The following is a 23,290-nucleotide window of genomic DNA, read 5'->3' as shown; positions in this document are numbered from 1 at the left end:
TGTCATTATGTTGATTGTTTATTGTAGTGGGGCCTACAGTAGTAGTATAAATCACTTTATCAGTTTTTGTCACCATGTAAGGGAAGAAATGCTCATGCCTGTGGTATTTTGACATTTAAGCTGCCCAAACTGTTCCTCGGCATCCAGTAACACCAGTAACAGGCGGGGGACCTCCTTTGTGTTTGTGTGTCTGTTGTGTTTCCTTCCTCTTTGCTTTGTGTGGGTAAAATGGACACCTTCTTTTTATTCTGCCCGTAACAGATTTCATTATCTGTGTCTTCACAGGTTTATCAGATGAATTCCTGCAAAACCAAATCCAAGTTAAAAAACGTGTTTTATGTGCTGAAATCAATTTCAGTTGAAATTTAGTTTTAACAAAGTTGATATAGCCAAAATGTATTTTATGTCAATTACAGCCTGTTTGTATTCATCCTTCTTCTTAAAACAAAATGCCACTATTACCAATTATAACCAGATCTTTTAATCGTAACTTTTAACTCTCTTTACCATTTATCCATTTATTTAAATGCTACTGTTGCCTTTTTATTCTCTATTAATTTCACCCATTTAACCATTTGCCTGCTGCACTTTTCACACATTACTTTTAGGCCCTTGTTGCTACCTTATAGTGTCACCATTTAACCATTACTTTTAGAAGCAAGTACTCATAGCCTTTATTCTTAAGAGCTTTAAAAAGCTATTAGACTCCATTAGACTTGTTCAAATAAATGGAGCTTTTAACACCCTAAGGTTAATTAAGGAGTTCCACAGGGTTTTGTACCAGGCCCAGTTGTATTTACATTATACATATTTTAGGCAGTGTTGTACATCTTCACTGATATGCAATGATACCCAGCTGCAGATATCTATAAAGCCCAGTGACACACCAATTCGACTGCAAGAATGTGTTAAAGACAAAAAGGCCTGAATGACTAAAACTTATAAATTCAGATACTTTAAGAGGTTTTTTTTTGTTTTGTTTTGTTTTTTTAATCACGATTTCAGAGTTGGTGTGTTCGATTTGCTTTTAACTTCAAAATTCAATGGATGTAATTTACATTTGTATATTTCTTGCTCTCAGCTACTTTAACCTTTCACCCACAGCATTTAAGCTTTTACTATTTGCTACTTATTAGGCTACTTTGCTGACATCTAATATTAGCTTTTGAAGCGCGTATGTTTGTCTGTTTTACCTGCTTTAATATTTTACCAAATGCGTTTCATCTTTTCTCCATTGATCTATTACTAGTATCCAGAATTTATCCTTTACTTTATTCAACTTCTTATTTCATTTTGTTATTTTTTTTTCCTTTAGATGCTATCTCATGTGTTGCATATACTTTGTTTATTGAAACACTATTTGATTCAATAGATATAAGCTTACACATTTTACTGCTATGTTTAAATTTTGCCATTTATTTACATACTTAGTTAATTTGTTGCCTATTTATTACTTCCAGGAACATATTGTCCATGACACTTTTACCACATTCAATATTAATAGCTAACAAATTAAATGAGCTTAACATTTACACATACCATGTAGCTGCTTGATATGTATTTGTTACTTTTTTCAAACTTTCATCTGCATATCCACAAATTGTAGCTTTCAACTTTAAATTTGTTGTTAAACAGTATGTTTGATTTTTTTTTCAATTACTTTTAACTATTTCAAATGTTAATTTCGACTTACGTTTTTCACAACTACTTTAATATGTAGTAGAGTGTAACCACTTATCAGTATACCAGTTAATTAGTATAAAAAAACGTTTTTTTTTGTTTTGTTTTGTTTTAAATTAAATTAATATTTTTCAAATCCTGAAAGGCTGCTGAAGGGTTTGCCCCTGTGCTAAATTATGAAGAAAAAGAAAAGATGAAGTCTAGCTGCAATAATGTCAAATAAAATAATAAAGTAATTTGCATAGGTTCATGTTCTGCATTACCTAATAACAGCTGCTATAAATACTCACTGGTGGCAATATACCTGATAATGAACACAGAGTGGAAATATGAAGTGTGATGAAAAGGGGCAGGTCATGCATAGGAAATCATTATGTAACAGATTTCCAGTAAACTCTTACACAAGGATTAGCATTGCTTATAACTGGGTAGACCAGAAATGGGGCAGTGTGGTAATCCTCCTGAACGACAGGGAACCAACAAAGGCCTTAGCAGGAGTAACCTACATCTGGGTTACTAAAGGTGTTTCCATGTTGACACTGAGATTAATGGGAAATGCACCTTTTCACACAATGCACTGCATTATACAGAACTGTGCAAAAGTAGTGAGTTAACCCAATTCTTCTAAAGAGCCAGAGTTTCTTGTATTTAAAAAAACAAACAAACAAACAAAGAAAGTGATCTTGAGCAATAGATTACTTAAATTCTCCAGTCTTTCTAAATGACCATGTCTGTGTTTTTGCTTCAATATTGGCTGGTTTTTCATTTATTTTTAGATGAGGTGGGAATCACCAGACACCCACATTATTATTATTATTATTATTATTATTATTATTATTATTATTAGCACAATATTTCACTCACAATATGAAATTAATGTGACTTTTAACATTTTCCAATATGCTGACCAAGTTTCCTGTTATACAGTAATGTAACCAGAATGCAACCAACAGCCAGCCAGTTGAGTTCCCTCACGTTGTGCTCATTGACAAAGATGGCAACATGTTAGAAAACTGTCTGCATTTAGAAAATAGACCATATTTATTTGCAAACCTTCAACAATCTCCCTGAAAGTGATTTTAGTCAATCCAAGGCAGACAGCGACTTCTTTTGGAAAGTTCACCTCTTATCAGGTAACCCGTTGAATGGCTTTGGACAACTATTTAGTCGCCACAATCTGTCACAGAATGTGAAGAAATTCAACACAGTCACCACGCAGCCACTTATTCTAGATGCAATGAAGTTGCTGTCCTATTTTTGCTGGGGTGTCTAAGCCATTAGCTTCGAATAAGTTTCCTTAGCTAATGTTATCTCGGGAGGAGTAGTATTCCCAGAGTATTTTAATTTATTTAATAAAATATCAATATTTGGTGTCCTTGTATTGACACAATTTTGCCAAACAAAATATTGTAATTTTAAGTTGTGTTGATGTTTTTCACGCAATTTTTTTTTATTTTCAAATTTTAGTCCAGTCCTTGAACCTGCCCACACTTAGCAAATAGCCAGTTTTAAATCAGAGCCTTCTACACTTTGTTATTGGCAGCCTATCACAAAGGCATACAATCTGATTTCTTTAGTAAATATACAAAGATGCCAAAGATAACAGTTTGGTAGGCATAAAGTGGTATTTTCTGCCAACAAAGTGATTTGTAAAGAGCTATAAGGTGAAAACTTCTGTCCCTAAAAAAATTGAGGAAACTGGATAAGTGCTGAAAAAGAAGTTGCACTGCTAAAAAATGGAATAATGAACACAGAAAGGTGCCATCAGATTGTGGTACCAACAATACATCGCAAGCATCAGATTGGCAACAGCTTAATTTTTAAGCATGACCGAAATCCCAAACACACTGCTAATGCAGTAAAAGCAGTTTAGAAGGAGTTTCAGTAAACCCATTTTCCTAGCAGAATACAAAGAATGAGGGGGGACTCAAGTATCCTCAGGTTTACTGCTATTGTAAGAGCTTTGTGTCTTTTGTGTTTTAAAACTGACTTCGGCAGGAATGACCCAGAAAAGTCATGATATTCAATACTTTAGCACACATTAGGGTGGCACACAAGTAACGTGATCTGACACTTTTTTGTTTTGGATCCTTTTGTACGATTTGTAAAAAACACAGGAAAAAAAAAACATCTTATTACATCAAATAAGTAACACTATATCCTATATCTGTGTCCAAATGCCATATAAGGAACGCCAGGGGAAGTTGATGGCATGTTAAAGGCAAGGGTGTTTCCAACAGCACCAGTCCAGTGTGGCTCGTTGTGAACATTTGCACGTTGGTCGTCCACAAACCACATAAACACCATGACATCTCTCCTGCTTGGAGCAGCGCTGCTGGGCAACTTGGGCATCTCTGTCACAGCACAAGGTAACTTCTTAGAATTTATTTCTCTGTATTTTTATTTCCATGTAAAACATGTGGTTTAGGGCTGTTCTTGATCTAAAGTTAGGCTGATTTACATCTGCCTCACCTCACTGCTCCCATAATAAAACCAAGAAGTATAACTTTACTGGTGCCACAGAAAACCAAACCAACCAATAGCAGAACTTACAGCATCTTCTGCTAGAAATCTACTTTTTCATTACCTTTTCCCTAGTCTAAAATTCATTAGTAAATCCTGAACAACTGAAACACACTTTTTGAGTGATTGTATTGTATCTTTATTTATTTCAGACATAATAAAACAAACAACCAAAAAACAAAAAAACCCAATATATACTCATCTACATGTACTTTCGTTTACGGATACGAATATATGTGTAGATATACACACACACACGTATTTGTACAGACAAGCAAAAAAGAAATATAATAAAATAAAACACATTCGTCTAACATGAAATAACAATTGTTTGGTCTGAAAAGGAGTAGGAAGAAGTATACACATACTTATTAACTCCTACCCCTGCTCCTACCCTATCAAAGTCTAGACTTGTTGAAATAAAGAATGAAGTGTAATGTTATTGTTGGGAGTGAAAACAAAGTTGGTCCGACGCTGCTGTGTTTGTTCAGAAAGAACAACAGACAAAGGTGTGAGAAAAAGATGATTTTTGCCATGAGAATTATTTGTATTGTTTTGTGTGTTCGGGTTTTTTTTTGTTTGTTTGTTTGTTTTTTTACTAATAATTTAACTGCAGTGTGTTAAGTTTGGACAGGAGCTGCTGTTGATCTTTTAGAAATGTTAAAAGCATCTTCTTCTTTGCAAGTTGCCCTCTATAAAATCCATGCAGCGTAATGTGAAAAGCTTAGAAAACTCTTACTAAATTCTGGGGTTCAGTGCCTTTCAGAGTGTAAAATTAACAGATTTTATATGTTGTCATTTACCTTTACAGTATTTACTATACTATTATTCTGTGTATGTGATCATTATCTTTACTATGTTTCTGAATAATACACATTAGTATGGACATTGTCTTTGCATAAACCCAGACTGTTCTTCATTATGTTTTCACACTTCCAGTGATACTGCCTCGACCCAGCCAGGTGAGGTTTGACTCAGTGGACTATAAAAACATCCTGAACTGGACTCCACCCACCACGAACTCTTCTCTGCAGTACAACGTCCAGTGGAAGATGTGAGAGGACACACACACACACACACACACACACACACACACACACACACACACGTACGTGCAGGAGCACAGTTTTAACTACAAAAAAGGAAGCAAGACTCTTTTACAAGTAACAGTCCTGCAAAATATCAAAATAAAAGCATTCATTCAGCAGCGAAACATTGCCTCTTCTGCATTATATCTGATCATTGTATCATTATTACTGATGTATCAGCAAATGAAGTGTTTTGCAGTTAAGGTGGAACTTACTGAGTTAGACTACATGGAGTAAAGTATTGACTCGTGCCACGAAGCTCCTGACATACAGTTTTTTTTGCTGAGTTTTGGAGTAGGGCTGGGTATCAATTTTGATTTCTATAACAGATTCAATTTCGATTCACAAGGTCTCGATTCGATTTGATTCAATTCAATTTTCACTGAGACAGTCAGAAACATAATTCTGATCATTTGTCAGTACATATCCATATTTTTTAATATCTAGGTATAAAAACAAAGCTGACACTTGTCAGACTTCATCGGAGGTGTAAGCATCACAGCAGACACCTTTGTAACGGAGGATAAACCAAAGAAAAACATGAAGGAGATTTTCGAGTCCTGGCTTTTTATAGCAGATAACCGCCTTAAAATAATCTGCAGCAGATCAAAAACAGAAAAAAATCACGAATCAATATATGAACATTACCTGATGCTGCTGAAGTGAAGCAGAGCAAAGTTATAGAGGTTTTTATTAGAGACACAACTAAGCCTTTGCAGTTTGGCATAATTTGTAAAAGTTTACATTTCTTCGGTATTGAACAGCAGAAATGAGGCTTTCTTGTCAGCGGTCATTTTTGAAAAAGACTAAACAAAACAGCGGCCGACAGCGCTGAACACAACAGTAGATTGGTGCGAATAAGCCAGCGAATAATGCAGAAAACTGAGATTTGAGATCGGAAACCGGTCTCGAAGTACACCGAGAGAGAGAGCTGTGGAGGAAGTGTGATTTTATGGTGGTGGAAGCAAAACTGCAAAAGTAAGAGGGAATTCATGACGACGTTTTTCAAACTTGAAATGTAGTTTTGATCTTCTTGCTGTTGGTTCAATGAGTCAGAGTATCTGTGTTAATATTATTGCAGCACCCTCAGTAGGATGCTAGGTAGGTTGCACAGGATGAAATAACCATCCTCTGTGTTTATGTCTTCTCCCTCAGTTATGGCGAGCCCGAGTGGATCGATGTGCCAGGCTGTCAAAAGATCCGGAAGCACCACTGTGACCTCAGCGACATGACCTCTGAGCCCAGAGAGTGGTACTACGCCAGAGTTGGTGCTGTGTCTGTGGCCACCAGCAGCAAATCAGCCTGGGCCCTCTCCCCCAGATTCAGCCCGCGTTGGGACAGTGAGTGTTTACACAACTTCTCGCATCATTGTCTGCATCCTCTTTCCGTTCGTTCTCACTTCCCCAAACTGATGCAGGAACGTATGGCAGCAAGCACAGCCTGAAGCCAGGTGCACAGACACTCATGAGCTGGTTCAGCTATTTAAATAGAGCATAACAAAGATCTAAGTTAAGTTAAAAAATGCTCTCTCCAAACTATATATAACTAATGTCAGATAAAAAAAAAGCTCCAAAGTTCAGGTTGCATTGTCTTGCAATCCAATCACAGTCACATGACTTCTTTAGACTTCCCTCTTTAAGTTAAAAACAACAGCAACATACTCTCCGCTGCTTCCTCTCTTTTCCTCTGCGTTGCTTCACGCTCTCACAACTGTGTGTTCATCGCTCTGCGGATAAGCTCAAAGAAATTTGTTTCCCATGCAGCCAAAATCAGCCCCCCTGTGCTGAGACTGAATGTAACCGAACAACCAGCCATTGTGGTCCGAGTGAAGCCCCCCCGAGACCTGGTCCGGAAGCTGCACAGCAATTTGTACTACAAGATCTACTTAACACACCCCAGTGGAGAAGAAGTACGCACACACACTCACACCAAACACCCTGCTGCGCATCCATCTCCACACTGATTAGGCCGGGTTTATTTTAGACTCATTACATCCTGAATGTAATTCCATGGGAAAACTGTGTTTGATTTGTGCACTTGTGATAAATTAATCACACTTAATTGGGAATTTAAGTCAGAACAGCTGAACATGCTGAAATCTCTACATTTCCCCAATTTTAGCACACGTTTCAACATTTAAGAATGAAATAATAATCAATAATCACTGCATTTTCTCTATGATAAGCACCGGATTGCATCTTTTTTTCTCCAGGTTTCACTGTAAACATTAGTAAATTATTCATTGTCAATTCATTCCTCGCTGTTTGTGACACTCAAATACTCACTTTAGAGAAGGTGGCGTGCAGTTTTTTTTCCACAAACACAAACAGTTGCCGTCACAGCAGTATGCAAAAATTAATTAGTTTTTTTTCCCGGAGCTTAGAACAAATAAAATTGAAAGGTTACAGTGGAATCGGTGCACAGTTCCAAAATAGAGAAGGAAGAAGAGGAAGAGCAGCAAAAGATGATTGACAAAACAAGAACAACAACAAAAAGAAGAACAAAACAATTTGCATTTTTTCCGCCTGTAGTTCTTGAAATTTTCTGTCAAACTGCACCACCTGTTGCTTCCAGCCGCCCGTTACCGCTGAGGGCTGGTGGACACTCACTGTCTCTCTCTTTATCTCTCTCTCCTTTAGGAGGTGTTTGACATGAAGTGCTGTTCTCACAAGCTGACTCTGAAGGACCTGAATCACAGAGAAGAATACTGCCTCCAAGCTCAGATCGTCCTCCCTCTGCAGGGCAAGCACAGTGCCCGCAGCTCTCTGAAATGCGTCACTACCCTCTGACAACACAGGTATGAAAACACATTCCCTCATATCACATCATTGCATCGTATCATGTCGTGCCGGCTGCAGGGTAGAGACGTGTCTAGCTCCTGTAGATCACCACTGATGCAAATTCCTGCCACAGCGCAAAGCCGCCATATCTGTGAGAAACTGTTGCAGGTGTGTGTTTTAGTTGCCTGCACACCGACCCGTTGGAGAGTATTGTTGATGACCAACAATACTGCTGCAACAAAAGATCACCCGGATGAGATGTCTAGTATCATTTGTCACATCACAATCGCCCGAGGCTTTGAGATAGAGGGGAGGGGAAAGAAACACCCTGGAGGAGTAATCCTATCATGAGTCTGTACATGATGACAGTAATTACCCCAGCTCACCCCGCCCTTTTCACCATATTTAGATCTTTTAGAGAGACAAAACAGAACTGCTCCGTTTGCTGATTTCCTTCTCTCTGCATTTCGTTGCCTTGTACTTGTGACATGTGCAATGACAATAAAGTTGAATTCTATTCTCTTTTCTGCAGACACAGCATCGGCCATCCCTTCAGCTTTAAATATCCATCGCTACCTCGACGGCCACAGCCACACACATCCGTGCAAGTAAAAGTGATGCACTTTATTGTACAAAGCATTAAAGGCCTCATATGAAGGCAAACTTTCACGTTCACCGGAAGAGGATTGCTTTTGTTTTTTTAAACTTAAAGAGTATTTTTTTAAATTTTTTCTATTCATGGCAAAATATTCTGAACTCACAGGCAGCTTTTCCTCTCCATAAATCATAAAAATATTATTGCAATCTGGTGTGCTCGTTCACACATGGTCAAGATATATTTTCAACTTATGTCTGTTTCCTCATACCTCTCGCACGCCGTCCAGCAGTGAGGATCAGCGAATGCTGCTTTAACGTCTTTAAGAGAGCTTTTTGTAAAGAAAAAAACTCTGCTAAAAGAAAACTGTATGAGAATGTACTGTGCTAAATGTATCACACTACAAATAAAATCCACTGTTGAAATTGACCTCTGTCCTGTAAGTTGGACCCTTTTTGTACAAACAGTAAAGCTGGTGGTGTTTTCGCAGTTTTCTCATCGTCTTCTCCTCTTTGTATTTTATTGCCTACAAAGGTATAGTGTTACGCCTATTTGTGCAGCCATGAATATATAGTTTTTTTAAATTAAAGCTCAGTAATATGCAAAAACAGCAACTTTGATTCTAGTGTGTTTTTTTCTGGTGTTACTCTGTTGTTGTAGTTAAAAGTAGCGACTGAACCCTCTGAGGTCATCAAGGGTGACTGACTTGCAGTTGAGCTTCAAACCATGTGTTTTTGATGGTTGTCTAAGAATGATTACTTTTTCTTTTACCCTGAATGGCAGGACTTTGGAAAATAATAATAATACAAATCCATGTTCAGATGGTGTAGGTCTGGGCTTTGGGTCTTCACCAACAGTAGCTTCACCTCACTGCGTCAGAAATTATTTTAGTCTTGTGTTGTTGCTACTTTCCCATTCATAGCTGTGAAAAAAAGACCATCTCATGAACTTTACTGTCTTGCCTTTGAATCTGGGCCCTGTCCTTTAACCATCCAGTCTTTGTGCCACGCTTTGGTGGGTTTGCTTCTGTAGGCAGAGGCAGCTTTCAGCTTTTTGAGGGTTTCACAGCATCTTCGGGAACTTTTGAACATGATGCTGAACTACTAGTTGAATTGAATCCCCATAAATCATCTTCAGATGACACAAAAAACTGAAATTATATTTTAAACTGTGTTTGGAAAAAAAAAAAAGACAAACCAATGACATTAGTCTCGACTTAGACTTTATTGAAAACATTGATAAACTGGATACTCTTCATCAATCAGGCATGAAATGACAAATACTGTAATGATATCAAACAGCGCTCACTGAAACAGACGTACTCTAAGCTCAATGTGACACAGTCAGCGTGACACGTGTTCAGTGACTTAAAGGAAGCACTGCATTTAACAGGAAGTTCTCATTTGATTGGGAGGGCGGTGGGTCTTTCAGCTACAGTGCTTCACACTGAGGATCTTTGTGGCGTTTTCATGTGGAGTCGCCTTCTTTGTAGGAACTCCTCACTAGCAGCTAGTTCATTTAGTAGTTTTGGTCCTGAGGACTGAGAGGCCTTAGTGCTGATAGAGCTGAATTTTGGTCCTGTAGCCACACAGCCTGAATGTGCAGTGTCTGGATTCACGAATATTATTGCTGCAGTTTGTAAAATATATTGGCATGTGTGTCTGGGAATGTTTCAGGTCTGCAGTGTTATAGCAGCAGTGCATGCTGGTGTTTAAAGATGCCCTTAATTTATTTCACTTTTAACAGCCCTATGATCAGTAAGGCCCTTTACAGTGTTTAGAGCTGCTCTGAATTCAGTGGTCATAAAACACAGCAACACAGGAAATGATAAAATGCCACAGTGAGATACACATGAGCAATCAGTTATATTTACACCATTTGGAAATTCATATCTTTTAGTAAATGAATACTTGAGTGGGCCACTTTTATATTCAATTTACTTACTAAACAATTACAGGTGGCATTGGGTCCAGCATATATCCTTCATTATCAGCTCTGCATACTGTCAAGTTCACACAAGTCTGGAAGAAACATGTTGACAAATCAACATTCAAAGCCCTTTGTGAATACTGAGGAAAACTAGCATGATCATGAAAGGCAAACGGTGTCTTGACTCGGAATATTTTCTAAATGCAAAAACCTTTTGCTTAACATTGTATAAAAAGTGTACAAAGAGAAACAGATACAACCGACAACCTGACTCAACTAAACGTTAAAACCAGTTACATGTAACAGCGCTATCACAGAATCAAACCAACCAAACTGGGGCTGATTTCTATGACTGAGTGACCGAGCTTTTAAACGACAAAGCTGAAAGGCACACATTTATCAGGTTTACAGTACAAGTATTGCAGTTTTGTGCAGTTGATGCTCTAAACAGTAAGTAAACACTCTCCTGTGTGCACATTTATGGGCTTTGTAGAAATCCTAAACATCCAAGCAGTTTATTTGGGTTTTCCCTCACATGAACATTCACGGCTGATGCGTTCCTCCCGCTCTGCTGCAGTGTGCCAAATAAAGACAATTTTAACAAAGAAAAAACATCTATAAATACTCCATATTCCATATTATCAACACATGACCACAACTCCTAAACGAGAAGATTCCAGGTCTGCTTTGAAGGACTTCCAGTTTTCTACCCGCATTCAGGTAATTCTGGGTGGAAACACACATGCATCTCTACCCGGGTCCAGTATGTAATCTACCTCGAGACAGCGTGGCCTCATGGTAACACGTGACGTAGTCCAGAAATGTGATCTGTTCCTGTGTACTCACGGACAGCAATTAAATATGTGACAGTAACCCCGACTGCAAAACTCAAGTGTTTCAAAAGGAAGTGTAACAGAGCTTTAAAACATGGCTCAGCTGTTTTATTTGAACCTAAACCACAATCTGTGTTTAAACCTAAGATTTTGGTCTGAATCTTAACCATACAAACATGAATCGTGTCTCTTAAGTGAATGCCACCATCTTCCCCTTCCTAGGGTGGACTACACTACAATTTGTAATCATGAACCTCATCATAAACTCTCCTCAGACTGTGTGGCAGATGTTTTTGTGCATACAAACAAACAAACAAACAAACAAACAAAAAAGAAAACATTTTTCTTCATGAAAACAAATTAACAGACACATTTCTCGACTACTCCACGGACTCTTCGAAAACACCAATCTATTGCCCAAGAACAAACTGTACTGCAGCATTGCTGCCTCAGTCATGAAACAGCATTAATGCCATATAAAAGAAAACAAAACTGCCAGCATTAGGCCGATAAAGGATTAAAAGAAATATTTACAAACAAGGCATAGTATATTTTTGTTCAATGTTTTAAGGGTACATGCATGCATGATTTTTAAGTCAAAAAAAAATATTAAAAAATCTAAAAGCGTGATCACACTTTTTTGAAACTGACATGGAATGTGTGTCCTGTTGGTTTCTAAGGTAAGGTCAAGTCTCTTCATATTAAATTACCTATAAAAATATATATATAAATAAAAAGGTGAGGGTATTGTGTTGAGAAAGCTGCAGCAGCGGTCAACGTTTAGCTGCACCGATAGAACGAGAAAGGAAAAGGGTGGGGGGTGACAAGAGCGAGGAAAGGATGGGGAAACAAAGGCAGCAGTCAAGCACCGAGATGATCACAGGAAGAGCTGCTGATCCATCTCTGGAAAGTTCTGCCTTGGTTTCAGAACCCCGTGTGTGTGTACTAGAAAGAAACACACTGGAACACCTGTGACTCAGGAATTTTCTAAAAGCCTCAGACTCTGCTGCAGTCTAGAACATAGAATATGTGCTAGAACTGCGACAAAGCCGTTTCTATCGCTCTGTATAGAACTTCATCAAATAGAAACAAAGGCAGCCTGCTTCTAAACCCTCCAGGAGTTCTGTGTGTGTAAGTTCTGAACATTCTAGGCTGTGAGCAACAAGCTACAACCACCAGCAAGCAGCTCGCTTCTCGAGACTTCTAAGAGAGGAACTCTTTGTCCAGCTCAAAGACAGAGGGCCGTGCAGGAGAGCTTTGAATGCGGCAGAGCGGCACGGTGCAGTCTCGTTTCTGGCCCTCGGTGTCCATGTCCAGCAGGGAGCAGCCCATCCCTACCTCTGAGGACAGCATCACGTTTAGGTTCTGCGCCGTCTTTTCTCCGGAATAGTGACCCAGGGAGTAGCTTTTGTTGCGTCCTCGCAGCAGAGCCCAGGTGTGGGGTTTGGCCCTGAGTGACACTGGCCGCGGTCTTGTGAAGGCCTCTCCACCAGAGGGCTTCTCTGGCCCTCCATCCTTCTCTTGTTTCTCCTGCTTCTTTTGTGTGACTGGAGGAGGCAGAGCGGGCAGGCCATTGGCTGTGAACAAACGGAGATACATTTTTGGAGTGGGAATCCTTTTTAAACCTGTATATACAAGTTTTCTCACTTTTTGTTAGTTACTCACTGTTGTGGTTGGTGGTGTATTTCTTTCTGCGTAGACGTGCTGCTGGGTTGTGGTTGGTCTGCTCTGGCGGCTGGCTTTGGGTTTGCACCGCTGTCTGCGTTTTAGCTGCAGTCTTGTTACTCTGGCCTTCTGGAACTGCTGCTGGGCTGCATCTGGATGGCTCTGTGTGATGATTGACAGCCACATGCTCAGCCTTCACAGGGTTAGACTCCGACATCTCCGCTTCAGACTGTAAGAGACACTTGGTGGAGTTGTACTCCATGATGGCTGACATGGAAATAAGATTGACAGGTTGGGGGGAGTTGTGGTTTGACGTTCCCTCGTCTTTACGGGAGCGACCACTTGGTGGTGAGGTGCTGCGGCGGAAACGGGTTGCGCGTTGAAACAGGCCCTCTTTCTTTTTCTTCTCTTTCTCCTCTTTCGGGGGCTCGCAGTCTTCGCCAGCAGCTGAGTTTTTCAGGGCTTCCCTGATGTCATAACCGAGCACAACCGAAGCCAGCAGCGAACCGCAGCCATACAGCACAGCGTCGGTCTTGCGGCGACCCGATGTCCTTTTCAGGCTGTTGGTGGGTGTAAGCTGTGGGGTAGTTGAGGTGGATGAAGTGGATGTGGTGGTATATGGGTCGTCTGGAGTCTCTGGTTGGCTGCTCTGACCTGCTAATCCCACTCCAGCATCTCCTGTCCCGCAGTTTCCACCAGGGCAAATCTGAGTCTGCTGCTCGTCCCTCCACAGAGGTAGATCGATGTACACCTGGTTGGGGAACTTGAGCTGCTTTGGTTTGGAGCTGCTGTCAGAACATTCCTGGGAGAAAGTCTCATCTTTACTGTTCCCTGCTAAAAACACAGAAGTGGAAATATCAATAAATACCTGCTCCTTATAAATCCAAGCACCATTTAAACAAATTTAATGTCACCACAGTTTTAGCTCACCTTGTTCGGCAAACAGGGCAGCAAGAGGGACAGACTTCTGGGACTTCACCAGGCTGGTGGACCACGGGTTACTGCCATCTGACAGAGGACGCACTCTATAAAAAGAATTATTAGTGAGGTACACTGCAGAATTAGTTACATATATAAAGACTGAAGATGCTCTTTCATGCACCACGCTGACCACAAGGTCGAGCAAAATTAGTGCTGCATAGGCTGTTCCATATCATTACTATGTCATCTTTTGAGGCGACAGTGTCTTCGTGTGTGCTATTTGCATCGGCTTCCTGTCATTCTACTTTTCTATTTGTGACACATATGTGTGTCACACTGTGCCCATGCGATCCAACCATTATTGGACGGATGAGTTTCAGAGTGCAGCACAGTGCATGAAACTTTCCATCCTCTTACTATAATGATCGTAGCATATGATCATTTGTCTGTATATACTTCATCGCCTCTTTAACAGGTTGGCCAATCTGAGCGAAACTTTGCACAAACATTATCACACGTACAGAGATTACTAACATCTAAATATTTTTATAAAAGGATTGATTATAAATTACAATTGTTTAGATTTTTGTATATATTATGCTCACTTCACCATAGGGCTGCTCAATTAATCGAATTTTAAACCTCTTAAATTTCTCCAAGTAGAAATATATGTAAACAAAACAAAAGCGATTTTCAATTTTTTTTGTAGTTTATTGCACTTTTTTGCAATTTATGTAATTACTATGGACTTAATGCATACATATTATTAAAATATGGGCTATAACAGTTGTATTGATGTATAGCAACTTGAAATGCTCCCACAAATGGCACTACAGCATGTAAAAAATAAATATAAGCTCTGGTGGACTTGGTTCTATAGTAGGTCTTAAAGGGTTAAATAAATATCGTCAAATAATCGTGATCTCAATTTCAGTGAAAATAATCGTGATTATCATTTTTGCCATAATCGAGCAGCCCTACTTCACCATCCCTGTGCGAATGCAATGTTACATTTTCTGACAGAACGTTTTTTGGTTTTTTTTAAATCGTATGAGACTTTGAGATGTTTGACCATCTGCAGTCCTTTAGAGAAGCATACAAATGATGACTTCTTTAGTTTTTTTTGGACTCTGTAAATGTAGCATGAATCAGATACACAAAGAAGAGTCAAAAACTATTTCATCACTTTGAAAATTTGACTTAGACAAGCTTGTTTTTAAGTCTTCAACTACACAGTGCGAGTAAAACGTGACTGTCCTGCTTTTTTTCCTGTGTGTAAACACACTTCACCTCTGAGCGGCAGCAGGCCTCTCTTTGCTCTGTACTGAACTGGGTCCCCAGGTTCTTCCTTTCTTCTTGATTCCCTTTTTCACGTCATCAAACTCCTCTGGCCTGAAGGGGGAGCTGCGGCCCCACGTACGGTTGCTCTCATCTTGAGTAACTGTAAATGCAGCGATTGTTAAGTTTTACAAATAAACAAACCAATCAATCAACTCCTGCAAGCTGCTGTTGACCAAAAGACAGTCCTCACACGAAATATGGACTAGACATGTTAGTAGGATTATTAAATGATTTCTGCCATCTGTACAATCCTGGTATTAATCAATCCATAGAAGCATTATGAAGTACAGTGGTCCCTCGTTTATCGCGGGGGTTACGTTCCAAAAATAAACTGCGATAGTTGAAATCCACGAAGTAGCCAACTTTATTTTTACAATTATTATAGATGTTTTAAGGCTGTAAAACCCCTCGCTACACACCTTATACACTTTTCTCAGACAGATATGAACATTTTCACACTTTTCTCTCTTGTTTAAATACTCTCAAAGTTCAAACCTTTGTAGAAAAATAAGTCCAGTATTATAGAATGACACCAAAGGCTCCCGCGGTTGCCTTTGATGGTGCAAAATGTTTTGTTGACATTGTTGTGTTTGTTGGTGTTGGGGGGGAAACTTACAGACATACAGTACAGCACTTCAGAGTCACACTGCTAGCGATCGAAGATTTATGTAAATTTGACAAGCTGAACGCATTCTGTACTGTAGAGGAGACACCGCACGAGATTGATTGACAATGGTCTACAGCCAATCAGGACGCAGAACACAAAGCGTTGTAAGAAAAAAAACAAAACCATGCAAAATTGCACCAAAAAAAAAAAAAAAAAAAAAATCAGGAAAAGAGCGAGGCTGCGAAAGGTGAACTGCGTTATAGCGAGGGACCGCTGTACTTACGGTAAAAAACATTGGGTAAACACCAAACCCCTGGAGTACTGTTGTTCAAAAGTTATACACTAGATAGCTTTCGAGTCTTTTAATTTAATGTCTGATTCAGGAAGATTCAGAGTGAATATCATAATCGTGACAGTGATAATCATAGAACAATTCAAAAAGAAAAACAACAGCAACCAATAGCAGTGTTGTTTTAAGATCCTCTTACTGGTATTGGTTAGTTGTCATGAACTTCAGCAAAAGCAGCATCCACCAATTATGTCACAGCATCAGACAAGAGCCAAAGAAAGCTGCCACCAAATTCATTTGTAGAATTCAAAGACAAAAAAAAAAGAAAAAAGAAACAGCTCCGTGGCCCATGTCTGCAGCATGAACTGTGTAGCTAATTTATTTGATTTTAAGGTTGATGAAAACATTTTTACAAGTAGAAAACACCAAAGTCTTGTTATGATCCACACATCAGATAAATGCTGTCAATCTGCAAGAGAAAAATCACTGACTGGAAACTTTAACCACTTTCAACACTTAAAGTTAGCCACACAGCACTCAGTGCTACTGGCAACGCCTCACGCTGCATGAGTGAAGCCAGTCTCCTTGCCTTTCCTCCTGAACCCAGAGTAGGCTGACACCTCGCTGGTCAAATCAACATCCTGTTGGTAAACATACAAACTGTCCCTCGGCCTGTGGGATGTCACTGAGGAGGGAAATGCACATGTTACAGCCTGAGCACTGTGAAACAGAGCATTTAATGCTACAAAACAGAAGGTGGAGCACTTCAGCCAGTGCTGCCATAAATAAGTCTAAATGTTTATCTGTTGGAATAAACATTTACACTTATATGTATGAATGAAATTTATGGCTGGTGCAAATAAAACTGACTTTAAAATGTGCAAGAAATAGGTGTCCATGTCAACAGGGCTGTTATTCAATTGCTATGTATCATATGGCTATGCATAAAGATTTAATAAAATGCTGAAGTAAATCAGTGTACACAACTGCAAATACATGATTCCTCATAAAGTGTACAATCCTGTGTGCACTAAATACAGGCTTCTAAAACACACCTCCTCCTTGGATAGCACAGACCTGTCTAATCTTGTAGCTCAAAGCATCAATTAAGACTAAGTTTAAACACATGGATCTGTATACAAATGTACGTCTTTTTTCTAGTACTCTGATTTTTCAGTGCCTCCTATGTTACAGAGAAGACCCCTATCTGTATTATCACCTACCATAAATGCACAAGAGGAATTTGTCCCAGTTATTGCAGGGGCGTTGGTGTGTGACTAACATCTTTTTAAAACTGTTCAAACAACTGCCTCTGCCTCTGGAGCTTTTGTTCACATGGCTCTAGTCATTGTGCATGATACTGTTCCCATGTTCCCAGTTCCTGTGAAATTCTCAGAGCTGATGTGATTTCTTTGGTTCTTTTACATTTGAGCAGGCTGGACTCAAGGTAGGACAGTAAGCACGACTAAGAAAACCTGAGGGACTCTTTAATATGCAAAAACACAAACTGAACTTACGCTGAATGGCTCGTAGACGAGGGATAAGTGTGGGACTGCTGGGAGGAGAGGAGCTGGTACTGTGAAGGCTCCGCCTTTTGTCCATGGAGGGCGAAGCCTGCACGGTGATCTTATGCTGGAAGTCTGCAATATGCCGGACAAGTAAAACAGTTATTATAATCCCAGAGGAGTTACTGTTTGAGTGATTACAGTTTGATATGTATAGTTAGATTTTCCAACACAGTTCAAATGTTGCAAACACAACAACATCAGAGTGATTATTTAATCTGGACGTGTTAGTTTGCTTATTTTTTCTGAATAGTGTAGGCTAAAAGCTTGGAAAATACAATATGGTTTAACTTTTTTATTTTGCTACAGATGTATGGGAATGATGTGGCAAATACACCATTCTCATACAAGAACTATATACTGGGAAAACATGATTTGTCAAGCTCTGGAGTTGTTTTTGACAGGAGATTCCAAGAAATTCAAATAGCAAATTAGCTTCAAAGCTTTGACAGGCAGTGGGCAGGGCAAATCTCACTCTGTTTGTACCACTGAGTGATGGCACAAAGGGACAGAGAGGATCCATCCAGAGCGAGAACTCCAGTTTTAAAGCACTGCAATCCAATTTTTTTTAAGTGCTATTACGGGGAAAAAAAGGAAGGCTCATTTGTATCGTGAGGTTTGGATGTGGGAATATTTTAGCTTAGTTCAGTCTGCAAGCTCACCTGAGGGTAGGCTGATGCGGTTCCCATCCTTCAGTTTAAGGCGGGAACGTTTAAATTTGCCTTTTCTCTTCTTCACGTTGGGCTTGTCTTTGTTGAGCTGGAAAATGAGGATGTTGAGCTCTCTCTCCAGCACGTTGATCTCGCGCTCTGCCAGCTGCTGCTCCCGACGCTTCAGCAACTCCTCCTGAGACTTCTGCTGCAGGGCGGCTCGCGTCAGCTCCTCTTCTCTGGAACGTAGCTCCTGGAAGAAGCAGGTATTAAGAGGTAAGTGCATTTATAGAACTGGCTGAAAGATTTCAGATGGTGACACCTCCTAAGGCGTGAACTCTTCCACGGCATGCATTTTTAATTTGTCTTTGATATTTGGGCTGATTGGGACCTGATGAATGTAAAAACAAAGATTTTATTTTATTTTTTTAACCTAATTTTTGTTTCTAAGAAAAATGAGAGCCACATATGAGGATATTCGTTTAAAATTTCGATAGAACAGTAGCAGTATAATGTCCTCGTGAGTGGATATCAGGCCCTTGTAGAGCCAAATTGAGTATTTTGGTCTAAATAACCCAAAATGTGATGTCCTCACACGTGGACGCCAGGTCCTAGGAGGTTAAGGCACCTTCTATAGACCTCAATAGCTGCTCTAACAATAGTGAGCTAAGTTGGCATTGTTTGCCAACACTGTATGAGCTAAAACATGAGCAAGCACAATTTCAAGTGCAGAGCTAGTCAAGTCTACAGTAAGCAGTTTACAGTAAGTAAATTATATAAACTACTTTTTTAGTGAACAGTCAACATTTAAAGGATAACACTAGGATGAATAAAAGTGCCTTAGAGATCCAGAAAGGATGTATGTCATCCTCGCTAGATCAATATTTAGAACTACTCTTAAGTTGTGCCTCTGTGTCACATTTGTTCCGTGTGTGGTTTTAGACATGTTTTTTGAGCACTGAAATCTTTAAAATAGGCAGGAGTAGGTAGCCTTCTTTTTGAGGCAGTGTTATGCTCTCCCACCACTGCTTACTCATTCTTCACTCCCTCCATTTTCTCTTGAATCGCTCTCAGTTGAGTAATAATAATCCTTACTGGATGACTTCCATAAAGCAGCTTTACAGTCAAACCACTTCAGCCACCCACCTAGACACAGATTACGGTGAGATTTTTTTACAGGAAATCTGTTTAAATGAAGGGACTAATTCCCTAATCTTGTAAAATTTATGATGGGAAAGCTCAAAGCTAAATTAGCCTTATTCTTTGAGCTTTGCATAGTGGTTGAATTTAATATAGCATGGTGAAGCAACAGAAATTACCAGCTGTGCAGATAAACGTTTAATTTGGGGATTGTAAGATTTAAAAAACGTAAACCTCATGCTCAAACGGTGGATTAGCAGAACTGGAAAAACTAGAACAAAGCAGACAGCATAAATCCACAATACAAAAATAGGCACAAATTAAAACTCAATAAAAACACCACCTGTGCACTTTTGTATTTTGTGTAAAACTCCGTTCACCATTCATTAACTCAGCTCTGTGTGCTGATCCTGCTGTTTCTCTAAACACTAATTAACTCCTCTCTCCCCACTTTAAGCCAGAAACAGCAGACTTATACAGGAAGCAGATTAAGGTTTTAACAAGGGGAAGTCCACTAAAGCACTTCGGCATTAATGACTTGATTGTTAAACGTGCGATTTAGCCTTATCCACTGAAAGTAACCAATTAAACATTTTTATCCCATGAAACCAGTCCAGGGCAATACATCGGGGTTAGACGTAATGATAGATTAGCCTGCGTGTATCATTACTAAAACTCAAAGAGTGAAGCAAGATGAAAAACTGGTCTTTTTTCATACTTGGCGTCAGGGTCCAACTTCCCACACTGTGCGACACAGACGAGAGGATGCTGGAAATTAAGTTTACTTTCATGTGTTTAACCAGCTGCTAGGATAGTTCCGTGTTCAGTGGCTTCAACATATTGATGTTAGTGTATGAAAGAATCTCCTCCTTCTGCTCTACCTTCTCTTTGGTCCTGAGCTCATCAAACATCTCCTGGATCTCCACACGCCAGTCGTCCTGCATGCTGTGGAAGGAGTCCTGAGGCATGGTGGCCATCACCGCCTCTTCGATGGCTGAAAGCTGCTCCAGGATGCAGGAGAATGAGGGACGCACATGGGGGTCCTGGTCCCAGCAATCTGGACAAATACAATGCAGTGAAAAGATGGACTCATAACCACTGTGACCAGGGCATCTACATCATACTGTATTTGTGGGCCTAGTGAACTGCTCTGACAGAAAAAAAAGGAGTCAGCTGGATCAGCAGAAATTCACAAAGTTGGGAAAAACCAGCAAACTTGCCATTAGCCATTTTAAGAGTACATTTACTATTACCATGCACGCATTTTCCACTAGAAATATGTATGCATGTACAAATCTACACATAAAATTAAATTAAACTTAAAGTCTAATATTTGGTGCCATATGGCCTATTTGTGGAACAGGTGGCGTCGCTTCTTGTGCCTCTCTTGGAATAAGATGCCAGTCTCACATACATTTTCTGTGGATAAACAAAGCTTCAGCTCAGCTTCAGCTCCACTGATATTTGCTCATACTTACCTTCCATGAGCTTAGCGAAGGGTTCGGGGCAAGTGGAAGGGATTGGTAGGGTTAACTTATTAACTGCCACGCCGTAAGCAACAGCAAGGCCGTCTATTCCACGGTACGGCACCTCCCCTGTTAACAGCTCCCACAGCAAGACACCATAGCTGAAAAGAAAAAAAAAAAACCCCAAAGTAAACTAATGATAAATAAATTTAAAGAACAATGACAGACAAATGAAAAAAAGGTAAGTATTTAAATCTAATGTCAAGGCCTCATGTGTCATTATCATCCATTATACCTCCAGACGTCACTGCCTTTGGAGAAGAGAGATGACTTAATGACCTCTGGTGCCATCCAGGAGTAGGTGCCTGCTGCTGACATTTTTGTGGTTTTGTGCCATTCCCTGGCTAAGCCAAAATCTGTGATCTTCAAGGTCTTTCTCCCAATGTCATCATTCTCAATTTTTTCAAGTAATAAAACTGAAAAGGAAAAATAATTTACTTTAGGTAGATCGATGCACAAAAACCATAGGATAAAAAAAATGCTCGAGAAAAAAAAAAAAGCAGTGTAACTGAGATAAAAGGAAAAAGGAAAAGACGGGACTGGGATGAAAGTGACAGATGTGAAGGGGATGGAGAATAAAGGTGAAATGTAAGAAAGGGGGATATACAAAGAGTGAGCGACAGAGAAAAGGGCGACCGTCCAGGTGAGGAGATGATAGCAGATATTTAAAAAGGGCCAACAGCAGTATGCTGGTCATTCATTACTGTAGAAACAGAAGGCTGACAGTGCCACAAAGCACCTGTCCTCGGGTCCTAAAACTGCTCAACACATTAAAGAGAGCAAGAACCCCTCAAACCTGCTGGTAACACTACACCAGGTCTGAGAGCGCTGCCACAGTGAAGTCACAAACTAAAATGTGTGAAGTCAAAACCCTTAATGTTCATCATGATCTGGATAAAATAAATAAATTCACAAGTTGAAGACGTACACAAACACACATACAGTTTACACACACTGAACGTGTTGTGTGTGCATCAGGAATAAAGTACTGGGCAAATGGACTAAAAACACGGCCTAAATATTCTTGAAAGCAGCAGGTTTTTCCATAGCCTGTCCGCCTCCTCTGGTTGCTTAGCTGTCAAATTGCATGCACTTCATGATATCAGTTACCTGTGGTTCACTAAGAAAGTGGGTGTAAAATGAAGGGCTGCAGTATTCATAGACTATAATTTGCTAATAGTTACCACCAAAGGGAGATTGGTTTGATTTGCATTAAATTGTTACCAAAGATAGGGCTTTGCCCATCTTACAAGAAATCACATCCAGATATAGATCTGGATTTAGGATTTTTTTTTGCAATCTGGGGCACAACTGGATATTCTTAATCACATCTTTACAAATACCTACAGAAAATACTTAAAATTGCAGCCTCATCTTCAAATGTCTTGTTTACTAAAACTTAATAGACACTCAGGGTGAAATAACATGATGAAAAGCATATGAATAAATAAACAAACCAGAATAATAAACAAACCGTAAATAACAACTAAATGAAAAAGGGAGCACAGAGCTTATGAAAACAACTTTGGGTCTCTGGTGTTTAGTCCATTTAAATCACTTTAAAACTACACAATCAGGGATGCAGGGGTGAACACTGTAATTTTGCTTGGGTGCGAACAAAAACAACTGCCCTGAGACCCTTTGGAGGAGGTGGTCTTGGTCCACTTCCAAACTCCAGAGCTGTTTGTTTATGGTGTAAACATAATACGAACCAACTACTTGGTGTATGCTGCAAATTTGAGCGAAATGCTTTTCCATAGTCAAGTAAGTTTTGCAGTTTGGATTGTGGCAGGGTACCACAGATGTTCAGTGTACACAAATTGTCAGTACAGGCTAGCAACTAGCCCTTAAATGTAATGTAAATCCCTTGTTTCCCTTGTTCCAACATGCCAGAACACAGCACCTTTAGTTACTTTTGTTGCTCCCACCCAGACACATTTGCCTAATCGGTAGACAAAAAGTTCTCACATGGTTTCTAGTGACACATTGCAAGAATGTGTTTTTTTTCTGTGTGTAAAAGGAACAACTATAAGTTTCAGCTATCAGGCTCATCAACTGATATGGACTGAAGTAAATGACATATAGATGTGAAAATGCACTTGTACACGGTATTTTTCAAAACAAGAATATTCTGCTTTTGTTTTTTAATCCTTTCCCT

General features: G+C 39.6%; 2 protein-coding genes across 3 annotated transcripts in view; one reads left to right on the top strand and one right to left on the bottom strand.

Annotated features, from left to right (window-relative positions):
* The first annotated feature begins 4 nt into the window (after nt 1–4).
* Nucleotides 5–9,280, top strand: il22ra2 (interleukin 22 receptor, alpha 2). Its single transcript, XM_026191116.2, has 6 exons — nt 5–4,049; nt 5,143–5,257; nt 6,447–6,631; nt 7,055–7,200; nt 7,931–8,088; nt 8,604–9,280. Exons 1-5 carry the CDS (start codon nt 3,986–3,988, stop codon nt 8,078–8,080), a joined length of 660 nt encoding a protein of 219 aa, XP_026046901.1. The 5' UTR covers nt 5–3,985; the 3' UTR covers nt 8,081–8,088; nt 8,604–9,280.
* Nucleotides 9,281–9,871: 591 nt separating this feature from the next.
* Nucleotides 9,872–23,290, bottom strand: part of map3k21 (mitogen-activated protein kinase kinase kinase 21) — a 29,439-nt gene continuing 16,020 nt past the window's right edge. The window contains exons 2-10 of one of the 2 annotated variants that reach the window (XM_026189543.2): nt 21,368–21,548; nt 21,085–21,233; nt 20,488–20,663; nt 18,479–18,719; nt 17,769–17,891; nt 15,305–15,455; nt 14,024–14,118; nt 13,094–13,924; nt 9,872–13,005 (exon numbers count right to left, since the gene is read on the bottom strand). In XM_026189543.2, coding sequence (XP_026045328.2) covers nt 12,632–13,005; nt 13,094–13,924; nt 14,024–14,118; nt 15,305–15,455; nt 17,769–17,891; nt 18,479–18,719; nt 20,488–20,663; nt 21,085–21,233; nt 21,368–21,548 — 2,321 coding nt within the window. In that variant the 3' untranslated portion in view covers nt 9,872–12,631. Of the gene's footprint in view, nt 13,006–13,093; nt 13,928–14,023; nt 14,119–15,304; nt 15,456–17,768; nt 17,892–18,478; nt 18,720–20,487; nt 20,664–21,084; nt 21,234–21,367; nt 21,549–23,290 lie in introns of both variants that reach the window. The other variant, XM_026189542.2, reaches the window with a different exon arrangement.

The sequence above is a fragment of the Astatotilapia calliptera genome, chromosome 13, assembly GCF_964374335.1.
Source record: "Astatotilapia calliptera chromosome 13, fAstCal68.1, whole genome shotgun sequence".
Taxonomy (NCBI): Eukaryota; Metazoa; Chordata; class Actinopteri; order Cichliformes; family Cichlidae; genus Astatotilapia; species Astatotilapia calliptera.
Note: the sequence above shows the minus strand (reverse complement) of the source record. Positions and strands in the feature narration are given on the sequence as shown.

What these genes read in the sequence shown, in the direction of transcription:
- il22ra2 (XM_026191116.2), top strand. Translation starts at nt 3,986, where the DNA reads ATGACATCTCTCCTGCTTGGAGCAGCGCTGCTGGGCAACTTGGGCATC. An exon ending in CATCTCTGTCACAGCACAAG is followed by an intron (nt 4,050 to 5,142) that starts GTAACTTCTTAG and finishes TCACACTTCCAG; the next exon opens with TGATACTGCCTCGACCCAGC. An exon ending in TACAACGTCCAGTGGAAGAT is followed by an intron (nt 5,258 to 6,446) that starts GTGAGAGGACAC and finishes CTTCTCCCTCAG; the next exon opens with TTATGGCGAGCCCGAGTGGA.